The 24,183-nt window shown below is 43.9% G+C and overlaps 1 protein-coding gene across 1 annotated transcript in view; it reads right to left on the bottom strand.

Moving 5' to 3' along the window:
• TCF24 (transcription factor 24) overlaps positions 1 to 23,655 on the bottom strand; it is a 65,739-nt gene extending 42,084 nt beyond the window's left edge. The window contains exons 1-2 of the mRNA XM_085604112.1: positions 23,147 to 23,655; positions 4,086 to 4,556 (exon numbers count right to left, since the gene is read on the bottom strand). Of these exons, the coding sequence (XP_085460238.1) occupies positions 4,086 to 4,547 (462 nt within the window). The 5' untranslated portion in view covers positions 4,548 to 4,556; positions 23,147 to 23,655. The remainder of the gene's footprint in view (positions 1 to 4,085; positions 4,557 to 23,146) is intronic.
• Between the last annotated feature and the right edge of the window lie 528 nt (positions 23,656 to 24,183).

Genomic DNA, 24,183 nt, shown 5'->3' with positions numbered 1-24,183 from the left:
TACAATCAGTCTTCTCAATAAGTAAAACAGGAAAACAGTTCCCCCCTACCCCCAACCTTCCTTGGGTTGCAATTGAACAAACAAAATGTGAGGGCAGTGTGTCAGTAGCTGCCCGTACATGTGGAGCCCATCGGCCGTGTGTGGTGTTGGCCTAGTTCAGATGTGTTAAGTTTGGTGTCCTCCCAGTCCATTGTCTAGGGCCGAGTTGTCTGCCCTAGGGGAGCCCAGCTCTTCCACATCCTCCCGTCCAGATGCTATTAGTTCATCTACCAAAGTTCCCCATGCTTTGGCCCTGTCCATCTTACCAATCCCTCGGCTGGCTTCTCTAAGTAGTAGCCTACTTTCTGCGCCCGCCCACTTTTCCAGTTCTCCTCTCCAAGTGGCGATCTGCGGCCTCTCAGGTTTTCCAGTTTCTAGCTATCTCCCTTTTGGCTAGGATGTAAGCAAGGTTCTGAAACTTCCCCGTCACTTTGTTCCTGGCTGTGTGCGGAAACCATCCTAACAGGAAGTGTTCTGGTGTCTGCGGCAGCTCTTTATCTATCAGGTCGCCCACTATCTGCCGTATGTCTCCCCAGAAGGTCTGCAGTAGGGGGCAGTCCCAGAACATGTGGATTATGTGAGCTTCCCCCCTCCCCATATCTCGGCCAGGCCGCTGTTTCCACTCCAAAGTACCTTCTAATGCGGGATGGCATTAGATATGCACATTTTGCATGTTTTTAATGGCATTTGATGCATTTTTCCGGACGTGGAGCCGTGGGTGTTTGCTCGTAGTGCTGACGTGTGTGGCCGGCTCTATGTTTATGTATGCATGTATCGCTGTTTCTGGTTTGGAATTTACAAATCAGCAGCCGGCCGAAAGTTTGTCGGCATCTAAGTGCATTTATGTGTACCACCAAGTGAAGTATATCATAACAACTAGTTTAAATGTACCCTATATGTCTATCTGAAGGTGTGTTTTTCTATATGTAGCTATGAGGTGTGTGTGGAGGGTTCTGTTAGAGTGGCAATGTGTGGGGCGTGAAGCGTGCATTCATACATGTGTGGCAGCTGACTGTTTACCAGGGATGTACCAGTTATCATAACTCTAGGAGTTTAGATACCAATGGTGCAGCAGGTGCAGTGGCACCGGGGTCCATTGAACCCTGGCAATTGCTGTATTTTAAGGTAAGGTATTCCATGCCAGTGATTTAATTCCTCTTTATGTTTGAAATGTTTTGCATAATCTTACACTTAATCTAACAATCCCTAAGAGCGTTAGCTATGTCCAGGATGCTGTGTTTCTGTATTTATTTCGTGTGGCATATTACTCTTGTATATGCATACTTTAAACTTAGTCTAACACAGGGTGAACATAACAGGAATGATTGAGACATTGCAATATTCATTATTTACTACAAAATCAATACTAAAAGACACAAAATTGATAGACGGATTGCAGAACAAATCAAAACATTCACCCCCAGTCAAGAGATCTGGGTTAAATCCATTATTCTTTTGCTCACCATGCCACCCCAGTTTAGACCTGGCCAAATGCAAATCAGTCTTGACCCTGTGCCTCATGGGAACAATTCAGCCCGAACTGCCAAGCCAGGTCCTCACTGGACCGGAAACAAGCAACCTAGGACTGGTTTTGGGGTTTCACCCTTCTTCAGCCAGGATAGCTTGATTCCAGTGTCACAGTGAGCCCAGGACCCACGTCTGGGCATACTTGGCGCACTTAGGGCGAGAAAGCAAAAGACACACAATTGATGGACGGAATGCAGAACAAATCAAAACATTCACCCCCAGTCAAGAGATCTGGGTTAAATCCATCATTCTTTTGCTCACCATGCCACCCCAGTTTAGACCTGACCAAATGCAAATCAGTCTTGACCCTGTGCCTCATGGGAACAGTTCAGCCCGAACTGCCAAGCCAGGTCCTCACTGACATGGCATGGTGAGCAAAAAAATTATGGATTTAGGCCCAGATCTCTGTACTGGGGTAAATGTATGACATTGTTCTGCATTCTGTCCATCAATTGTTCTTTTTGCCTTTGTCACCCCGGGTGGGACGGGTATGCCCAGACGTGGGTCCCGTGCTCTCCATGCCACCGGAGTTGAGCTATCCTGGCAGATGAGGGGTGAAACCCCGAAACCGGTCCTAGGATGCTTGGTTCCAGTCCAGGGAGGACCTGGCTTGGCAGTTTGGGATGGACTGTTCCCATGCGACACAGGGTCAAGACTGATTTGCATATGGCTGGGTTCAAACTGGAATGGCATGGTGAGCAAAAATATTATGGATTTAGGCCCAGATCTCTGTACTTGGGTGAATGTATGACATTGTTCTCCATTCTGTCCATCAACTGTTCTTTTTACAAAATCAATAGTCCTTGCTGGACAGAACTCTATATTGTAGCCATGTGTATGTATATAACATGGACCAATTGTACGCACAGTTCATACATTGTGGTGACAAGTCTTAGATGGCTGCTAGAATATTTCTATGGCCAGGACAATTGTTACGCGGTGGGACAATTCTTAAGTATTGTCAGTTCATACATGAAGAGAAGAGCTCATATAAGGCGGGAAAAGTCCATATACTGTCTGGATAGTTTTTAAATACCATGGGCGGTTTATACCTGGCATGAGAGTTCTTATTTGACATGCAGAGTGTGTGAATGTATAGACAGTGCTTATATGGCAATGGCATGGAAGTTGCTTGTATGTATAGGACGTTCTAACAAGATGGAGAATACAAGTATGTACAGGGAGTGGTTATGTGGCATGGGGAATGCTTGTAGTTCTGTAGAGGTGGTTATTATATGGCAAGGAAAATGCTTACAGGTATAGGAAGTTCTTACGTGGTATGAAGAATATTGTATCTATGGGGAATTGTTATGTGGCAAGGAGAATGCCTGTATGCATAGGGAGTTCTTATACTGTACAATGAACGAGTGCATGGTGTAGAGAATTCTTCTATAAGGGCGCACTTGTGCGGCGCCGGCTCTTCTGAGGAGCGGAGACAGTGTTTACATGGCATGGATACTTCATATGTGATAGCGTTTTTATGTGGTGTGGACAATGTTGAGTGAGGCGTTGCTGCTACTCTGCCATCTAAGTGTAATCTGTGCTATGGCGAATCTCTTTTTATGTTCATGAGTGAACCGTGACTAGTGTGCCTGGTTTATATGTAGTCCACCATAAACGACCCGACCCGACGCTCACAATTCGGTCCATTTTCTAGAAACACCATCACTTTCAAAAACATACACAGAATATGCCGTAGGATATTAAAGCCGGGCAGGACAGCAGAGACGTTCCGGTGCAGGCATGGTCTAAATCTAGTTGGAATTGATATGTGCATAGAAGCAGACTTTGTGTAGATCTGTGGGATGTGGCGCAAGAGGCTAATGGTGCAGGCAGCTGTGGTGTAGCATGCAGTGGGTGCCGGCACAGGCAGTTATGATGCAACAGTTCGCGGCACAGCCATGCGGTGGGTGCAGGCAGATTTGAAACAAGCTGTCATGGTTCAGAAAGTCATGGATGGGGGCAGATATTCTAAGTGCTCGTATTGCTCTATTAACCTTCCTGCTTCCTCAAATTTGCTTGCAAATCCACCATTTAGACATTCTTTTTTTCAAAATTTTCTCAGGGGGAGAACCCCCACAAACCCCCAGAAGGTTGTTCGGGTTTGCTCGCTGCGCTCACTCGGCACGGTGCAGTATGCCAATAATTTTACACGCACCACTTTCAAATGTAACCAGCCGCCACTGACCTGCAGCTATTCCAACCAATCTGTGGCATTATCCATGTTCCACACAAGATCCCTTCTCACTGCCCATGAGGTTCCGGTTGATTCAGTAAAAAAACAAACACTATATTATACTCAACCATTTTGTTTGATTAATGATATATCAAATACAGAAAAATTTGAGAAAGTTATGTTGTAACTTCGTATATATGCTGAGTGATCTAATTCGATGTAAACTAGGTCCTGCTCATAAGTCAAATGTAACTGTTCACGACAACAATGCAAATAAAGATATTTTAAAAACACAAAGGTAGCATAGAGAGGAATCAAAGATAAAGGCTAGCTCATTGCATACCTTAACCGGGTGCAGGTAGCCGTCTCCCTGGAGGGCTCCCTGCAGCAGGCCGCTGCCCCCTTGGCCAGGCTGGCCCTCGGCCTTCTCCCCTCCTTCGGTGCCAGCATCCTCCTGAAGGCTGCGGGTGAGGTGGGCGATGTAGGTGGTTGCCAGGATGAGGACGTCTAGCTTGGAGAGCTTGGTGTCCGGGGGCACAGAGGGCAGGGTTCGCTGCAGCTCGAGGAAGGCGTGACGTAAGGTCTGCACCCGGCTCCTCTCGCGGGCGGCGTTGGCCGCGGCAGGCCTGCCCACGCTGTCTGTGCCTGGCGCCTTGGTGCCTGGCCCTGGGTGCAGGCTGCCCTCTGGGTGACCCCTGCTGAGGTGGGCAGGGGCAAGGTCGGAGCTGGCACTGGCTTTGCAGGGCACTTCGTCCACCGCTGGTACACCCACTCCTGCCATGGGGTGTTTTACCTTCTCCACCATGCTAGGGACCTGGAGAGAAAGAGGCAAATAAGAGAGAAGCAAACACATCACACAGGGGAAGTTTACTGCCGTCAAGCACAAGACATAGACTTAGTGTTCCAACTCCAGCACTTCACATGGATTTCATGTTGAACCTCTGTATCTGATATAAGTGCTACTGTTCTTTTATGTTTTTAATGTCATTGCTTATTTATTGAATATGTATTTTGTTGCATGTGCATATTGAACATTGACTTGACCTGGCATTCTTGCTTGTTTACAAATCAATAAAATGCAAATACATCCCAAAGGTGAAATGTACTTCAGCTCTCAAAATGGCATCCGAGTGGCACGTGGCACTCCTCCTACATAAACAAGTAACTTAAAACACGTCACACAGGTTTGTCTGCTATATCCAGTCCAGAATGACAAGTCCCATCTCAGTCCAGAATGAAATTACCTACGCTCAAAAACGACACAGGATCTAGATACACATATGTGCCAAAAGGATAACAATGTGTCTCTCCTTTTAAAATGTGATGTCTTGAAACGTAATCCCTGTTAGTGAAAAACTATTTCCCCCTCTGCTATGGGTATAAAAAGTATCAGGAGTTCTCTTCCCATACAGAAATAAGATGTGGTCTCGTCAATTTCTGGAATGCCCTAACCAGTCTGGGCTTGGTCTGACTTAATGGGCGCTTCCCCACTGACAGACCAGAGCAATGTACTCTTAAATAGCCCCTATAGATTATGTATATGGATCTATATTTCAGTTTATGGTCTTTATTGATTTTAAAGTGAATAAGATTGATGGTGGTGATCTTTGACCAGTAACATTTTCAGTTAAGGCGTCCCACGCCGGGGTCGTTGCGCTAGCAATAGGCTACACTTAGAGAATGTGTACTAGATTAGGTAAGTGTCATCTTGCAGTGCATCGGTTTTAAACGGATTGTCAACGCAAAGCTGTATTTTCGTCAGCTTATGAAATATACCACTGGTCTGCATCCTTTATCTCCAGGATGGTGCTTCATTTGATGCCCCCGCAACATGTTAATTAAACACCAAAGGTTTGGTTTGTTAAAGAAAGCTCTGAATTACAACCAGTGGAATAACATAAGACCCTGCAGCCCCCACGGTGCGGAGGGAGGGGGCCCTCCATGTGCTTTGCAGGGGGGGGGGGGCTCAAGTTTCGTTACGCCACTGCTTACAATCAAAACTGTGTGAAGTAGAGCAGGTGATAAACTGTGGTGGCACTCTGGAATGTGAGCTCCATTTTGGGGGGATTGAAAAGGGATTATGCAAGTACATTAAGAAAGAAAAAAACATGAGTACTTTATGAATAATTGGGAGAAAAGGTGTGAAGTGATCATTTTTGGGGCGTTAGAAAGCCTTTTGGTGGTTAGTAAATGTGGGATCTCTATGGAGAGTACCATCTTTAGAGTGTGGGGTGCATGATGATAAATAGGTTAAGGATTATGCAGCTGACCGAACTGCGAACTTTCTGGAGTTATTGATTGCTAACAATATAACAACAGTGACATCCTCAATCAAATGAAGTCAGTGGTTGGAGGAGGATCAGTAAAACCAATTTTGAAGAAGGTTGGTTCAGCAAACCTGGCTAGTTCCTATAGATCATTGTTTCCTTATCAGTCAATACGCAGAAGTCAATGGAGCTTTATTTTTCTGTTTTGCAGAATTCTGTGCAACTTTTGACCTGGTATATAGGAAGACGCTCTGGCATAAATTAGAACACTGGGATATTTTGCCCTGTTAGCTTTCTATTTTATGGATGTTGCACAATTTTAACTTGGCTAGAGTGGAAGTAGGCCCTTAAGCTTGCCTTATCATTTGCCGGAATGAATATAACCGGCATTTTAGTCTGTTCCAGGGGACAGTGTTCCACCTGACGTGAGTATAAAAAAAAAAGGGGGGGGGGGACTATTTCCCCCTTAAAATTGGTCCTGACGAAAGCCATCGACCCAGCAAGGGCACAGGTGGGCTGAAACATGTAGACCATTGTGTTATATGATGTGAAAGATACATTACATGTCCTATATTCACATCCACCTTTGTTTTCAAACCTTACCCTTACCATCTCCTTTATTAAATCAATGTCACGATAAGATGTAATTTTAAATCACTATTTTACGAGTAGATACCAGTCAACCCCTCGGGATCACCTCCTGGTGGAGGCAAAAAAAGACCCAATGATGATGCTACCAACCATGACTACGCCGATGGCAAAACACATACCAATGGCGGAAAATGGCTGTTGAGGGTCCTACAGATTTTTCATCAAGATCCCTCGAGGCCCATAGGCCCCACTCTACTTTTGATTTTTTTGCAATATATCTGTAAGCTGAATGAGGCTACAGAATGCTTCTACTTACCTCCCTTGATGAATTGTTGCAATATAAATGCATCATCCACTCATTACCCAAAGTTACCCCTCAAACTCCCCAGTACTAACGAGTTCAATCCTGACCATCAGTACAATTGCCATTAGAGTTACAGCCTATTGTTTGATTTACATCCAGAAACCAACCAGTACCATATTAACCTCCCACGTACAACATATCGATTTCACACACAACAACAACCAACACCATATTAACCTCCCACGTACAACATATCGATCTCACACACAACAACCAACCAGTACCATATTAACCTCCCACGTACAACATATCGATCTCACACACAACAACAACCAACCAGTACCATATTAACCTCCCACATACAACATATCAATCTCACACACAACAACCAACCAGTACCATATTAACCTCCCACGTACAACATATCGATCATCTCACACACAACAACAACCAACCAGTACCATATTAACCTCCCACGTACAACATATCGATCATCTCACACACAACAACAACCAACCAGTACCATTTTAACCTCCCACGTACAACATATCGATCATCTCACACACAACAACAACCAACCAGTACCATATTAACCTCCCACGTACAACATATCGATCATCTAACTCACACACAACCACAACCAACCAGTACCATATTAACCTAAAACGTACAACATATCAATCTCAAACAAACAACCAGTATCATATTACCCTAACATGTACAACATATGTAACCAACTATACAGACAACACAGTTTTACATGGCTGAGTGTATGACTCTTCAAGGTAGCAGGATATAAAACGCACACAAAGTAGCCAAATAAATAAATACATGAAAAAAATAACATTAGCATAAATAAAAATACTCTTACTAGCATAGGATTTGCATTTCACCGGAACTTAAAAAGACATAGTGTGAACAGGTCCTTGAAAACCTTGAGTGTTTCACTTACGCTGTTCTTCCTACTAACATATTCATTGTTATGGTGATGATGACTCATTTCAGGAAATATTAAATAGAAAGTCTGATTTTGTTATACATATTTGTAATGCAATTGCATATTGGGTTTTTTACAGAGTATAGTTCACAAACTGTGTTGTGCACCATAGTTGAGCTAAATTTCATATTGTAATTCATGCAACTGGATTTTGTTAATTTTACAATGGCAGAAAATAAGCCAGCATGGTGGATTTTCCACAGTCATAATTTACAAGTCAGAGCATAGAACAAAGGTGTTCTCTGGGGTGGGTCAAGGGTTGGCCAGTGAAAAGCTACGTTGTGTGGTCATTTAGGAAACATTTCCAGTGGAGTTTTCCACCTAATGCACTCGCCTGAAACTACTTTCTAAAAAGGTTGACGACTGTAAACGGGGTGGACAAGTTTTCCTAACATTGCATATTCTTCAGAGGTCAGAGGTGGGTGTTTCTCCACTGGGAAAATATTTTCCTTGGGGGGGAAAAGCAGATTTTATGCCGTCTAAGTCGGACGGCAAAGCAGATTTTATGTGCAAATGCGCTTTGCCGCCCGACTTAGGTTGGAAGGCTGCACCGGAACGAATGGAGGAGGCGTAATTATGGAAATATACAATATTTGAGAAGACCAGAAAAAGAGGAAATCTACTCAAAGATATATATGCTAAGCGCAAAGTAGATTTTCAACTTTTGCTGCAAAAACTTCATAAATCAGAATCCAAGTAACCCAAAAAAATAGTTTACAAAAATACACTAAAAATATAAAACCAACCTGACCCCATTTCACCGGGGATGGGAAGAGGTCACATGAACTGGACTGCAGTTCGAGGTTACATCTGTGGTAAGTGAACGCCATAGCTGCAGCAGTGCGTCCTGGGTGGCAGCCTGGCCGGGGGACAGAATGGGGGATTCACAGCATTCCCTCTTCAGATTAGAACTAGAAAAATTGTGAAAATATTTTTTTTTATTTTGCTCATAAATTTTGCCAGGTTTTACCTGCCTTTATCTGTGCAGGGAAACAGCTGGGTCCGTGTGAAGCTTGTGCGTAACTTGCTTCCGTGGTTTGAATGCACGCTCCCTTTTACACCCGAATTGAGATTACTGGGGTACTCAGAATGATACCCAATATGTATTTTGAAGAATGTCCTTAAAAGAATCCCTTTAATAGATTGAGTACTCTTCAGTTACTTCTTGATAGTTGTTATAACTTGATAAATGTCCGTGTAGAAATACTACTGTTTATTGAAAATCCGGACATCTTTAGATGCCAACCGAGTCCTTCTATATGTCTGCCAGAACATTCTATGGCATTCCAGAGTACAGTACAGTCACCACACTGCGCGTGGCTGCGGCATCGCTTGCACCCGGGGGTCTGCACAGGGCACCCCCGAGCAAGAAAAGGGACACGGCGACACCGGTGATACATCTGCCACTCCCAAAGAAATGCTCAAGTGGCAGTCATGTTACCTCATGGTCAGTCGGCTGAACTGGTTCTGTTGTCATGTCCATACATAGCTTTCGTGTGTTTATGTCTGTTTTATTTTTTTCTAAATACAGATGGTACGTTTCAATGAAAAACTCCTATCTCCCGCCGTTAAATTGCCTAATTTGGCACCCGGAGGCTGCTTCTCCAAGCTTTCAGCTCTTGGCCAAAGCAGTGTGATCTTGGGCAACTCACTTTGGGCCAGATCATATGCAGATATTGGATTAACGTACACCAGCCGTGTGAACCTCAGCTCCCCGCATCTGTCGGCATCATGGTTTTTATACAACGACACATGCGCTAATAGGATTAACTTTCAGCAGTGTAGTAACGAAGGCGTAATACATTTAGAGGTAAGGGAGGGAGAATGGGTGTTTCCAGAGGAGGCGGCACGAGAGTGGCCCTTGGGAGGTCGCGAGAACCAGTACATCTGAAACGTCACGTGCATTCATTCACGTACTTTCCCAGTGGTATTTCCACTCAACTTGCTGACATAAAACTCCAAACGGTTTTAGAGGCATATTATCAAGAAACGGCGTTACGAATATCGCCGCTTTAGCGGCAGAAAACTGCCGCTAAAGCGGCGATAATGGGCTTGTAATATGCGCTGGAGAATTCCCATAGAAGCCCATGCTCTGGTGTCAACATGGGCTTCTATGGGAATTCTCTACGGCATATTATCAAGCCCATTATCGCCGCTTTAGCGGCAGTTTTCAGCCTCTAAAGCGGCGATAATTTTAACGCCGTGCTTGATAATATGCCTCCATGTAAGTCTGCAGATGGAGGGCGAGAACTTTACGTTTCAAACTGGTGTGGAGGAAGGGATTTCTCCACCGGTAAAAATAATAGATTGGTAGAGAAAATCAAAAAAGTGAAAGGTGCTGGTGCGCGAATCACTACAATGACAGTCTGCGGGAGGAGTGCACGGGAGAAGCGTTTGCATCGAAATATGAGAATGGTGTGTGTTTCCGCGGATATTCCGGCAATGATTATAAATCTCCAGAAATCTGGAAGCCTGGGTAAACAGTGGGCATAAGCCTGGAGTTGCAGTGTAATTCCGACCTTTTCAGGGAATGGATAGTGAATGACCCGATCTAACCTGCTTCTCAGTTAGTATCTTCAGAAATGTGAGGCTTTCAGAAACACCTATTAGTGGCAGTTCATATTTTAACAACGTGACATTTACATGTGTGTAATGCAGAGACGTTTTAAGGCATGGGCAAAGTGGGCTCTGGCCCGGGCCACAGCCTGTCAGGGGATCCCCTGAGAGAGTCTTGCCCTGATGACCTTGAATAATTCAACTGATTGTTGTAAATAGCGTTTTCCTTTAATTTATTTTTAACGTGGATAGTGTGTGAGTCTATTACAGACATTTTTCTGTCAAATATTGTGTTTATGTTTCATGCAACTCCCATTAAGAAAGTTTCTTTTAAATAAAAATAGGACCTCACATATCAGATCTGGGTGGGGTTTCACAGAGATTATTTGCAGTAATATCAGTGAGCTGCTGCAGCTGTGTTACAACACTGAAAACACACGTCACTGTCCCTGAATATTAAATGTAAACACATTTAGAGTTTGTTTCAGGGTGCCTGTGCACTGTCAGTGACCTTGCCAAAGAGGGCATGAACCAGCTGAAACTGGATCACAAATTCAAAGCTGTTCTGAACAAGGGCACCCAAAATCCGTTTGGCCCCGGGCCCCCAGTACCCTTAAGACGTCCCTGGTGCAATGATATAAACAGTCAGTTATAGAAGCAGAGACTTCTGGTAACAGTCCCCATATACGGACGAGGTGGTCCGTGTTGACAGGCGAGTACAAGCCCACAGACTACTCTGCCTGACCTCCGCACGCCCTTCTGGCAGCGCCATCATAGCGTCATTCAGGGGTGGGCGTGTGCACGGAGCCCCCACAATGTCCAGGAAGGGGACTCCGCACCCCCCCCCCCTCCCCCCCAGCCCGAGAAGTGTCACCAGCATGCAGCTGTGTGTGTTCCGTATCCGCGTGTTACCTGCCCTCGGGGTGTTTACACCTCAGCCCCAGAACGGTCCAAGAGGGGTTAATGTTTTACTCCCGTATCTGAGGAATAGATATCTTGACACTAGCCCGTATGTTGCTTAATGGACTGCAAATGTGAGACTCATTTCTGCTTTGAAGCTGGCTAAAGAACACAAGCAGAAGACCAAACATATCCCCCAAATTAACAATTATGAGCAAGTTTAATCTTTTAAAAAAAATACTTCCAGCGCACTGTGCTTACTTACTAAAAGCCGTTTTGAAATGTAATTACCATGTTACGGGTCTCTTTAGAAAATAATGCAACTTTTAGGCATTTTTTAGGTTAGTTACTGCGTTAATATGTGGGGAAATTACCTGTGATTTTTTAAAAAAAAGAGTAAAACCCCAACATTTTTTTGTGATTATTTTAATTTGTTGTTTTTGTAAAATATGGATTTTACGTTTTAAGGGAGGATGATTATAAGTGCATGACATTACTTCTTGTGAATGGCATATGGTAATTAGCCCCCCACTATTTCCCTTAAGGTTTGTACCCTTTCTCTCCCTTAGAACCAGTCCACCCGCAGGTAGACCGAAAGTTAATCTTTCTTTCTCTGTGTGCCACCGCATAACTCGCAGATATTAGGGTGTTTGCGGAATTTCAAAGCCGCCAATCTGCGAGCTGAACTGCTTCTCACACTTAAAACCCCTCACAGCGTGTTGCCTTACTGGAGCAAGCTCGCGCAGTTGTAAACTCTGAAAAACTGGGAAAATAATTCGTTTTAACACTACTTATTCATTATTAACCATATTGACAGTTAAGTGTTACATACATCCCAAACGTAAGTATTATGCCAAACATCCGAAGTATAAAAAAAATCCAAGAAGTAACGGTAATGTGGAATTAGGGAGTCGTTTATTTCAAATAAGTATGTCCAAGTTAAAAAAAAAAAAAAAAAAAAAAAAAAAAAAGAATAATATGGGTGAGAACACAAGCGGAACAGAAGAAGCAGGTACCCTTCTTTCAGTAAAGTCGATTTAAGCTGGCACGTGCCGGCAGGAAGTGCAGCAGCTCAACCTCTGCACAGCGCGGCGAGAGGAGCCGAGACGCAGCAGGAGCCGCCTCGTGCCGACACAGCCCGCAGAACGGGGTTTAGCGACCAGCCTGTCCATTCTAGCTTGTGTCCCGGATTTAATGATTTATTCGTAATTATGTTCTGCATTTTTTCGTTAGAAAAAGTGCTGGCTGATAAAAGAAGGGCTTGTGGCTATGCATAAAAAATACTTATAATTAAGGCATGACATAGTTATGAATATATATATTTAATTTGGTGAGTAAATACGTAATTGTTGCGCGTTGTCTCAACTGCTAACTCTGTGGAAGGCTGAAGGTGTTGAAACGCCACAAACAGATGAAACATGTAATGAAAGTGTAAATGTACTTTCTAGGTAGACAGAGATAGACGGTCGACCGTGGAAGCGTGGGGTGTTTTAGTCATATGTAACGCATGAGTGGGAAATACACACAAAACCAAGTGTAAGAGGTGTGGCGCAGCGGCCAAGGTGCCTGTCTCAGGCTATGAGGTTCACGGTTCGATCCCCGGTGCCGGCGGCAGGTGCCCAGCACCATTTGACTCTGGGCAATAGCTCGCTTAATCTTCCCGACGTCCCCAGCGCCGGACACCTCTCCGGAGGTAGCTGTGACAAATGCTGGTATTTTATTTAATGTCCTATTAATAAAATACGTGCTCTCTGCTGACAATCGCCAGTCGTAGGGTTGGCTTTGCCATGCATGTTGAGAATGTACAAAATGGAATGAAGTAAATAAAGTGGAACTTCCACAGGCTTCGTGGACTAAGGCTGCGCCATGATGGCCAGATACTCACCGAGCACCTATCCGCAGGGGCCACGTGCGGGGCATGTCGTGTTTCCTGTAAACTGTCAAAATATGTCTGTCTTCTGTGCCAGCCACATTATAGGTGTCCAGGAGGACACTATTGAAGGTTTGTTTCTCTAATTAGCTGCATCAAATGTCACCATTTCAAGTGTGCAGGTTTGTGTCAAATTTGGTGAATTTAATGCAGACAATGTAAATAAAAATATGCCCTGAAGGGTGTTCTTTAGAGAACCCAATGGGAAGCCCATGATAAAAACTGGCCAAAGCTGACCTAAAATCTATTTCTACCAAACTCCACATTTGTAAGACCATGTGGATTCCAGGACCCTAATCAGTTTTGATGACCATTAGCCCGACATTTAAAGAATTCGAGTCAAAACATGGAATGTAATCCTTCGATTCAAATACAACGTAACTTTACGCACAAGTGTGGAGGCAGGCGAGTGTAGAATTCAGAACATTTTCAGTGGAAACAGTATCTCTGTGTGTAGATAGATAAACAGGAGAAAGATGAATAGCAGAGGCGGAGAATATCAGCGATAGGGAGGCTGAGAGACAAATAGGAAAGCAGATGGACGGGTGGACAGAGAAATAAAGAGCGGCAAAGACAGAGGTGCATTGAGATACATTGAGATGGAGAGAAAGAAAGAGAGGTAGATAGACTAACACACAGATACTATTGGGCAGCTTGTGAGACTCCGCACAGACCCGCCATGCTTCCACAGGAATAAGTCACTTTTCTAAACGATATGAAAGCCGTAGAGCAGTGCTTTATTCTTAACCTCTTTTGGAAGGTTATGTGTATTTCAGAACTTCTCTCGATGGAGTCTTGAATCCTTGCTGTGGCAAAAGCCTCTTTCTCTGGGAATAGATGACGGCCTGTTGGCTCTTTTACAGATCTGTGTATATGGACGCTTGTTAGGTTGAGCCCATAAGAACAGGGCAGTCACAAAAATCAAAACTAACTAAGGATGCACACAAGACACTGTTTTGCCCTCTCTAACATCTATTTTGCCTTTAAAACTGGCCTTCTCTGCTGGCCCCAGATTCAGTTTTATAAGAAAGGTAAGGTGCATTGTTAGGACTGTGTTCTCAAAATTCCATTGCGGATAAAACTCATAGTCGCAGTATGTATGAATGTGGTATTTCTATAGCAGAAACCAAGTCAAAAGGCAGCGTCTGTAGGCTTTGGGTGAGCCAGTCGCTTATCATTGGTTTGCTTTCTTATCAATCTCGTTTGGTTGCTTCTTATTCAGTGGCTTTCCTTCCTCTTCTTGCTCAATGCCTTCTTTATCTCTCTTTTGATTCGAGGACTTGTATCCTTACATTGCTTACATTTACGAAACATTACTTTTAGAACTACATGGGCGTACACACGTCTTCTTGCCCTCTCCCTTCTCTCGGTGCTGCCTCCCACTTAACATCTTCAGCTTCCCACGCTTTCCTGCGCTCCCTGTTAGAGGTGGACCAGCCAACAAATTAACAGTGTGAGCCGAGCTAAGGGCTCTAAGAGCCAAGGCTGAGCCAAGGGTCGGCTTTGGTCCTAAGAGCCCGCACAGGAGCCGAGCCCGCACAGGAGCCGAGCCCATGAAATATTTGGCATGTAAATCATCTTTCTTGCATCCTACTTGCACACATCTCTTGCATACACAGATCCACATCCGGGGATGAGCCTTCTCGTACATTGCTCCTAAAGCAAGGAATGACCCACCACTACACATCAGAGCCTCCTCCGCGCTTCTTGAGCTCGGCAAGAAGCTGAAGACCTAGCTCTTTGATTTGCCCCTCCCATCCTAGGCAGGGTCTGACCCACACCTGCCAGGATACCCTCCCTGGGTAACATAACATTACATAACATGACATGACATAACATGAAACAAAGAGCATGTTAGAATATTATGACATCTTCAGAAGTCACAAAACTGTATTTCACAACATCACGCACCAGACGTTGCCAAATGGCATATGCGAAGCCAGTATTTCCCAAAAGTGAAACATTATGGCTTTGCCCATGATTGCTTTTCTTTTTTGCCGGTACTGGACAGAATTGGCAAAAAAGACAAGACCATGTGGCTTCGTCAGTGCTCTTATGCAGTTGACGGCTTTGTCCTTTTTTGCTGTTCCACAATAAGTCGACAATGGTTAATTACTGATTATAAAATATTGCAGCTCTCATCTGGCAAGTATGACCTGGGATACAGCCAAGCTAATGCTTTCAGGTAAGAAAGAGCGGAAGCATGTCTGTGTACTGCGAGGAGTAGCCATGTTTGGGTTTAATGTTTAATCATACCCCTGGCTCGCCACTACCCCTTCATCTCGGGCCAACATAGGCACAGCTTCAGGGGGGTATTTGGGGTGTTAAAAGATGCATTCTATAGTAAATAGTTGGGTACAGGTTCTTTCTGTTGGATTCCACCCTGGATTTTTACATGTCCCCACTGACAAAAACACACCTTCTCTTTCTTGTCTCTGTATTAAAACCTGGTTAGTTTGAAAACTATTGTGTGTTTAGTACCCTTAATAATCCACACGCCTCTTTTTCCACTGCCTCGTAAGCCCCCCTCATGCCCTGCTTCTAGTAATGTATTTTAACATTATATGCCATTTGCCTTGCAGCGCGCGCAATGTAATGCGTTTTATTTATTTATGTATGTACTTAACTCCGTTCGGCCGTATGCCGGAGTTTACTACCCCCCACCCTGCCCCTCCCCCGCCCCACTGCCCCGCAGCACTTCCTCGAGGAGCCACGACTGTATGTCAGTGTGATTCTTGTGATTGTTGTGATTGTTGGGAAATCTGTAGCTTACACCCTCCAATCTTACTGACCATGCTTCACCCCTGGTGGCCTGGTGTAAGCATGTATCACTGCCTATAGCCAGATGGGTTACTAAGTGTGCGCTGCTGGTGAAGGCCTACCGAAGGGAAACGTGCAACAGGCTGACACTAATGCTGACATTAAGGGTGTGATGTTATTTCGAGAGATGTAAAACTGCTGAATACTTGCCCAGGGCCTCATAATGCAGTCCCCAGTGCAAGTCAAACATCTGGAGTTTAATCTACATTCTGCTACTGACCTCAGAGCAGTATTTCCTGACATAGGCCTGAACTGAAGTGACAAACCCCTGGAAGGATTTTATAGTCACGGGCACTTTAACTTTTACATCATATGGTTTGGAGATTTTTCTAGGGAGAGCTGAGCCCTGGTGGTTTACGTCAAACTCAAAAGCAAAATGAATGGATTTAACTGGTGCCCGGGTAGACAAACTATTGTTTAGTGCAGTGATACTCAAAGTACGGCCCGAGGGTCGCTTGCGGCCCTCCTGACCTCCACATGCCTGCTGAACAGCAGCACTGTCCTGCTGTAATTTCTTGAGAGTGCACTAACATTCAGAAAGATGTTAAATAAACGGTTAAGCGTTTATTTACATGTAAAGGAAGTGAAAGAAAAGAAGCAAATAAGGCGTCCTGCACCACTGACTTTAGCAACACATTTACTTTTAAGATATCTAGCATTCGATTGTGTTCAAAATATGATAAAAGCTTCTTCAAATTTCATAAAAGTGTATTTTATTAACTTAGAGAGGCGTTTCACCTTAATACATCAGATTATATCAGTGCATTAGGCATTTTTTTTTTAAGTGATAGTTTTAAAAAATGAGCGTAGAAACATTCATGCTTCCTCCCAGACTGACAACAAGGACAACAGTGAACAAACAGGCAAATCAGTAAATCACCAGGGTCATATGGACCCCCCTGGGTGGCCTGGGTTGTTACTATACATGGACAACGTTATAGGACATTAAATCAAACCCAGGAGAAGATTTGAAGAGCATATAACCAGAACTTGAGTATTTCAATGTGCTCTTATATGTGATAATGAAGAAAAGAGAGGCAAAGTGAAATAAAACAATTGCCTAGGATCACACAATTTGGACAAGTGGGAAAGCCATGATTGATTCCAGGTTTTCTGGTTTTAAATTGTGCAATTCTATGTCACTTAATTTCAATAATCAAGTTGCTTCCTTTTTAGGTCTCGCCTGACCCAGCGCATGCGCTGGTCCGGCGAGACTTATTGAGAGGGCTCCAAAAAGTGCTACCGGGCCAGCCTAGAGCTATAGTGCACTTGCGCGGGCGCGCGCGCCGCGCTTTACTGCGATTACTTTCACTTTCGCGGCCGCTTTGATGTTTGATCGCGATCACTTTCATGGCCGCTTGGCATAGCCAATAGGTCTTGCTTTTGGGATCTTATAAGTATTTAGTTATGCAACTGTTGCATGGGTAAACACTTATAAGGTCCCAAAGGCGAGACCTATTGGCTATGCCAATGCTTGTTACACTTGACTCTACCAAGGTAGCGATAGGAAGCAGAGAAGGCTTACCTCAAGTTGCGGTAGAGGGACAGCGATTCAGATACTGTGTAAAACAGTATGGTAAAATCCACCCTGCCTTGACGAGCAGGCACACCAGTGTTATGAAATGTAGGAAAGACCTTACCATTTTGTTTAGAGAAGTATAAACAAACATGTATATACAATAGCATTACGCGTAGCTTTGCTTGGTGCTGCATTAACACCCCAGCCCTCCTGATATGGGGGTTCCAGCTTCAGGGTTATTAGGGCGGGCACTGTCAGACCCATCTGCAGTGAATTTAACATCCCAAGTGAAAAAGGATGGGCTGCCTTGTCTTCTGTTGATACAACCTTGGCTGCTGCTCTCCACATTTTGGTTCATAGTCATAGGTTTGACCATCATTACAGAATGCCTTCGGCCACTATAGGCAACCCATAAGAGGCCATGAAACTGCATTGTGACAAAGTGCGCATTTACTGGTTTGGTAACTTTTTCCTCCGGAATGTCATTGGAGTATTTTCTTTGTGCTGATACTTTAAAATCGAACAGCAGATTTTAAGGCTCTGTGTATTTAGGGGTTCGTATGAACACGAGGGAAAGAAGGACAATGGCAGCGGTCTCAATGCAGTTGGTGAAATGTGCCAATTATGTGTATGGTACCGCAGCTGTCAGTAAACTGTGGTGCACCGCAGAAATTATCCAAAATAAGGGATTCCCCCATGTCAACTGAATACCATTTCCAGATAGAGGCTCCATTCCGAGTTTGGGGGACTCTTGACTGGTAGCTTTGGGGACCTAAGTAAATCTGCCAGGTGTGTGGGATTCCTGGGCCAGGCAGATTGTGGGCCAAAGACTGCTCAAACTCCATCAGGAGTCTAATTGTGACTGGTCAGCGGTGGTGAGTGTGGCACGGGCGCAATGTTGGAAATGGACAGCTGGCTCAGCCTGCTTGGTGAAAAGTCTGTGCCTGAAATGTCCTGATCCTGTGTCACCCCTTTATCTTGGTTTGAACAAGTCACATTCTTGAGTCTGCAAAGGGCTGGGGATGACAAGTTTGGTGATAATTATCACACCCTCGCAGTTTTCCGCTGATAGATTCCAGCAGGCCAGACCTTCTGAACATTATCCCTTATTTTCAAATTGAAAACTCAAAATAGGAAGTATTTACCACAGCTGGTAAATAACTCACCCCAGGGTAATTACATTTCCCTTGTGTGGCCAACTAGTGGTGGGGACTTGTGTCAGTCCATCATCGGCTGCAAGACCAGCCAAAATCTCTCTGTTTTTGATTGTTGAGCACAGAGCAAGTGACAGTGAAGTTGACAGCCCAAGATCTTATTTCACTCTCTCGTTGCATTCTAAAGATCCGCTTTGGAGCACTGTCTAAGATATGGAATATATTGCCCAGTTTAGTACTGAATTATATTAAGAACGCCTGTGGAACTATGTAGCCCGGTTCAGTGTTAATGAACAAATGCACAGCAGATGAGAAAAAAAACCTGAGTATAGGTGAGGCTAAACTCAGGAACAAGCTTACAAAATCTATTTGTGATCTCTGTTTTAATGACTGGATATTAAAGACCATTTACTTTTGTTATGCATTGATATTGTGTACTGATGTCTGTTGTTTTTTTGTAAAAGCACCTAGAAATTGCTTGAATGCTATACAAACATTAAAATAAAATCAACATTAAATAAATAATTGAGTTGGTCAATGTACTGTTAATACGTTGAACTGCCTCTTTTTTCTAATAAACCCCATTGTATGCTAATGAATGATCTATTTTTGATTGTATGTCGAAATATCGACTACAGAAACATTATAATACCAAAATATCTGGGCCGAATAATTGTAGAATAAACTAGCAAGAAGCTAAGTATATATATTTAATTGTAGGTTTGATTTACTTCATTTCACATACATGTACCTTGTCAACATATATGCCATCAATGTATCTTCAAGGTATATATATACGCGGAGTTAAGAATAGTACATCTATACGTATGTATACATACTTACCTTGCCAATATTTTGGTTCTCAATATTTTTCCACAGTATTTTGGTTGCTTGATATTCGGGAGATGATATTAAGGTGGGGTACTATGTATTTTTATTATGGTGTATTATAAAAGTGTAGGCTAACACATAGATGAATGGATGGGTGGACAGACATAAGAAACAAAGTTAAGATGCTTGGTTTGGGTGTGGACATGGAGTTGTGGATGGATGGAAGGCCTAATTTTAAGAAAAAAATCACTGCACTTCAATGTGTCCAGCAAAATGATGTTGATTAGTTATACACGCTAAAACCTGAACAGAAGGGGTTAGATCTGTGCAGTGAGATCAAATCCCAGGGCTCAATTCTCTAAGCCCTATCAGCACTTTGATGGGTACAAAATCTTTTTGCATGGGCAAATTCCCATTTGTGATTCTCACAACTAGGAGTGGGAATTTTACCTTCACAAGTAGCAGATTTAGAGTTGGGGTGCAAGGTTTTTGGTCCCACACCCCCTGGCAAGCCCTGTTTGGGCACTGGCTTTCTCCTGGCAACAAAGCCATTTGAGGCTATTTGCTGCAATTTGTCATTCTCTTGTGACGGTTTGTGGTGGCACAATAAGGCAGCCGCCTACAATTGCCTTATTATAGCACATGCCTAGTCCTATATGAAAAAGCACGTGAAAATCCACAAAGTTTTAAGCTTGTAGGTTTTCAAAAACACTTGCAAATGTAAACCATCTTTAAATCATTATGACAGGGAAGCAGTTTCTCCATCATGTAGAAAGGAAGCTTTCTCTGTGAAAAACAAAACATTAAAGAAGGAAAAATGGCAAAAACACACATGCATCACACTCCCTCATATACAAATTTCCACCAGGTGGAAATTCTTTAGGTGCAATTTATATGCATGTGGGTACTTTTAAAAATCTATAACTTGTGTGGATTTCCAGGATGACAAATGGAATTGTTTGAAACATTTCATCTAAACATATGGGAATAATCGTGTTGGTAAACATTGCTGACTTTTTCCCCTGGTCATTGTGACTCAGATCCTTGCATACAAACATGGAAGGGCACTCGCTAAAGTGGATGACTTGATGGATGGATGGACGGATTGGATCGGATTTTTGGGGAAATCTGGATGGATGGAAAGGTGGGTGCTTGGGATATAAAAGTATGCTAAAACACTATTGTCTATTATCCTTGTTCATATTATCCATATCAGAATTATTGTCATTTAACATGAGGTTTTCAAAATTAGCATTCAACTTGTGAATGATGCTTCATGCAGGTAGTAACCACATGGTTCAGGTTTATCCTTGATTAACAAGCCCCTCACTAACACGGTTGGTCAGTTGGATTTTCTGGAAGCTGCAGCTAGTAACCACATGGTTCAAGTTTATCCCTGAGTAACGAACCCCTCACCAACCAGGGTTGGATTTGCTGAGAGGTAACGACAGGAGGCCAGATATTGGCCAGGTCTCTCTGCCGTGTTCTTCTTTGACTGGTTTTCTACTCTAGAAACTTTTGTTCACTTTTGACAGACTCGACAAATGATGAAAACAGCGTTCCTGATTGGATGTTTGGTTCAGGCAAAGCTGGGGCAGAGGGACTCGTGACTCGCCCAGTCTGCTTTGTGTCCCCTTCACTCCACTCTTTCTGCTTTCCATCAGCTCCCACTCCCGTGAACTCACTTTCAACTTACTGCTGTCTTTTGTTGAAACACTGTGACCTCGCCTGCCATCACCTCTCCTTTACTCAACGGCCTGAAGTGTGAATCACTGATCCTGCGATTCACTGTAGTTAACTCCACATCTACGTACCATAAAGATAAATATTGAAAATCTGCCAAATATATTTTTGTAGCATGATAGTTAAAACTCCATATTCTGGTGCTATAACCACCCAGGACATGCAATGTATGGATGAATCTTTCATGCATGTATTGGAAATTGAAAGACATATCGCCAAAGATCACTTACCAGTAACCTTCAGTACTCCAATCCTCCCTTCCTCGCCCAGTCCCTAGCTGTGAGGGCGCAACCAAAGCTTCAAGTTGTCAACTCCATCCCACTGCCCAAAGCGCCAGCAGCCCAACCGCTACTTGCGGACGTGTGAAGGGTCAGGCTGGGGCGGGAAACAGCGCGAGGAGGCAGTGGGCACAGAAGAAGTTTGATTGCATATTGTGGCCCAGAGGTCATGCCATGAAAATGGTTTTCTAGGGATAGCCAGCAGGTAACTTTGGAACCAGGCCTGGCACCTGGTTTTAGGATTTCTGTGTGTGGTACTGAGGCTTCACCGCATGTTATGACGCTCTTAGGTCAGGGTATTCACCGCCTTCACTTTCAGTTGATGGCAGATACAACACTGACAGGGAGGGGACACAGAGGGACACGGCCATGGGGAGACAAGAGAAACAAACACAGGAGACACAGGCATAGGAGAAACCCTGGACAACCTTCAGGGCCGAAAGGCCAATGCGCTGGGAGATGCGCTTCTCCACTAACACCTAGGTGGGCATCACAATACATAATGCTAAATTTGCCCAGAAATGTGAGTGTTTGTAATTTAAGTCGGTGGAGAAATCTTTAGTTCAGTACATGCTGATCTAAAAAAAAATCCAGAAGAAGTGATATACAACAACAATAGTTTCTATATAACAAATTAAATGGCATATTTTATATTAAAAAAAAAACCCTATTCTGATGACACAGCTCAGAAGCAGAGAAGTTATCAGTTTAGCAAAAATTATTGTCAAGTTTTTTAAGGTTGAAAACAGTCCGGAAACGCATGCATTTTGAGATACAATTGTAAAATATACGGCTTATTTGAATTAGAATGAGATTCAAATGACGAAGAAGAAATCCTAAATGGGATACTTTAGAACCAAGGGACTTATTTTAAGCCCCTTGCGCTGCCGCTGCGCCACTTTTAATATGGGAGAAAATGACGCAGAGGCGGCGTAGGGGGCTTGTAAATAAGTCATAAATCTCTTTCACGCAAAATTTTATTTTATAAATAGGAATTTAATTTTATATAATTTTTTTTATATTTCTGTAGTTGTGAAGACCACCTCAGCGTAAAAAAATGATGAACTGAAGTTTAAAAAAGCGATAATAAATGATTTTACAAAGTTTACATAATCCATGACTTTGAAGTGAGTGAGTCCTCGTGCGGGAGACTTATTCACACCCTCACGTCCTCAACAACAGTTCAACCGTAAACAGGCTCCTTGCTACCTCAAAAAGCAGTTGGTGCTATGACGTACTCCATGTTCTAGAACCTAAATATGTTTTCAGCGTTCAATATGTTTTCTGTACAGCGTTCCTTCTTTCAAACTAAAACCAACGAAAAAGCAAGCAGGCGAGGGGTGCGCCGCCCGGGACCAGGGAAGCGGTGCCTGGGGAAACCCAAGAAACGGGGGCGCTTATTTACAAGCCCCTTGGCCGCCGGAGCATCACCTTTTCCCATATAAAAAGAGACGCACCGGCGGCGCAAAGGGCTGTAAATAGGCCCCTGGGTGAGGTGGCGCTTTGGGATTTACCTCGCAGGTGGCGCAGCGGAAGGCCCGGTGAGGTCCTCTGAGGAGCGTTTCTGATGGTGGGGACCGGAGCTCCTGCGAATGTCCCTCGGCGCTTTCAGATCCTGGGCTTGGAGGTTTAGTTTTCTTTTTTGCTTTCTCTTTTATCTTCCCTTCATTTTCATATGGATAAAGCTTTGTCCCATTTTTTGTAAAAAAAAGAAAATCTGTATATATGTTTTCCTTTTTACTCCTTTTTCTTCATTTACGTTTCTTCGTTGATTTATTCCTTTTCGTGTAAATATTGGGCCCCTTTCTTCCTTTAGTCCTTTTCTCTTTATATGTATTTCTTTCCTTCTCCTTTATTTCGTTCCCTTCCTTCTGTGTGTAGCTATTCTCACTTCTTTTCTCTGTATGGTCCTTCGTTTCTTTTTTCTTCTCTTTATTTTCTCCTTTCCTTGTCTAATAAGTCTAAGTTTGCCTCGCCCCGGTCCTTGTCAGTGCTCGGTCATGGGCATCCGTCCCGTCTGCTCAGCCGCGCTCGGAGCCGCGCCTTGAAGTGCGCAGTAAGTGTTTGGCAGTTCAGCACTCCTCGCGGGGCTGTGCCCTCCTTCATAGACTGACTTCGAGTTGATAGAAGTCTCCCCGCCCCTTCTCCCCTCATACTGCCCCCCCCTTGTCCACCCGCTGAAGCAATTAATCAAATCTTTGACACACAGAAGGCTGCTGGGCTGACGGCGCTCAGAGGAGCCTTCAGGCTGTCACCGGCGGCGGCCGCAGGGCGCAGGGCCCAGGGGAGCCTGGCCCTGGTACAGAGGCCAGGCGACCGCATGGGCATTGTAGCTCACTGGGTACATCGACGTAGACACGGCCACGGTTCTTCGCGACAGACTATCACCGGTTAGTTTATTAGTTTGACGCACTTTAAGGGTAGGGTTACAGCCAGGACCTCTGGAATTATGTGGAAGAAGAGGACCAAGTTATGACGCAGGCTTGATTAAATCTTGTTGCAAAACAACAAATTATGTGGTGTAACGTGCCACATTTTGTGATTTTACTTT

The sequence above is a fragment of the Triturus cristatus genome, chromosome 5_1 (genome assembly GCF_964204655.1).
Source record: "Triturus cristatus chromosome 5_1, aTriCri1.1, whole genome shotgun sequence".
Lineage (NCBI taxonomy): Eukaryota > Metazoa > Chordata > Amphibia > Caudata > Salamandridae > Triturus > Triturus cristatus.
The sequence above is the reverse complement of the archived record's forward strand: the minus strand, read 5'-3'. Positions and strand labels throughout refer to the sequence as shown.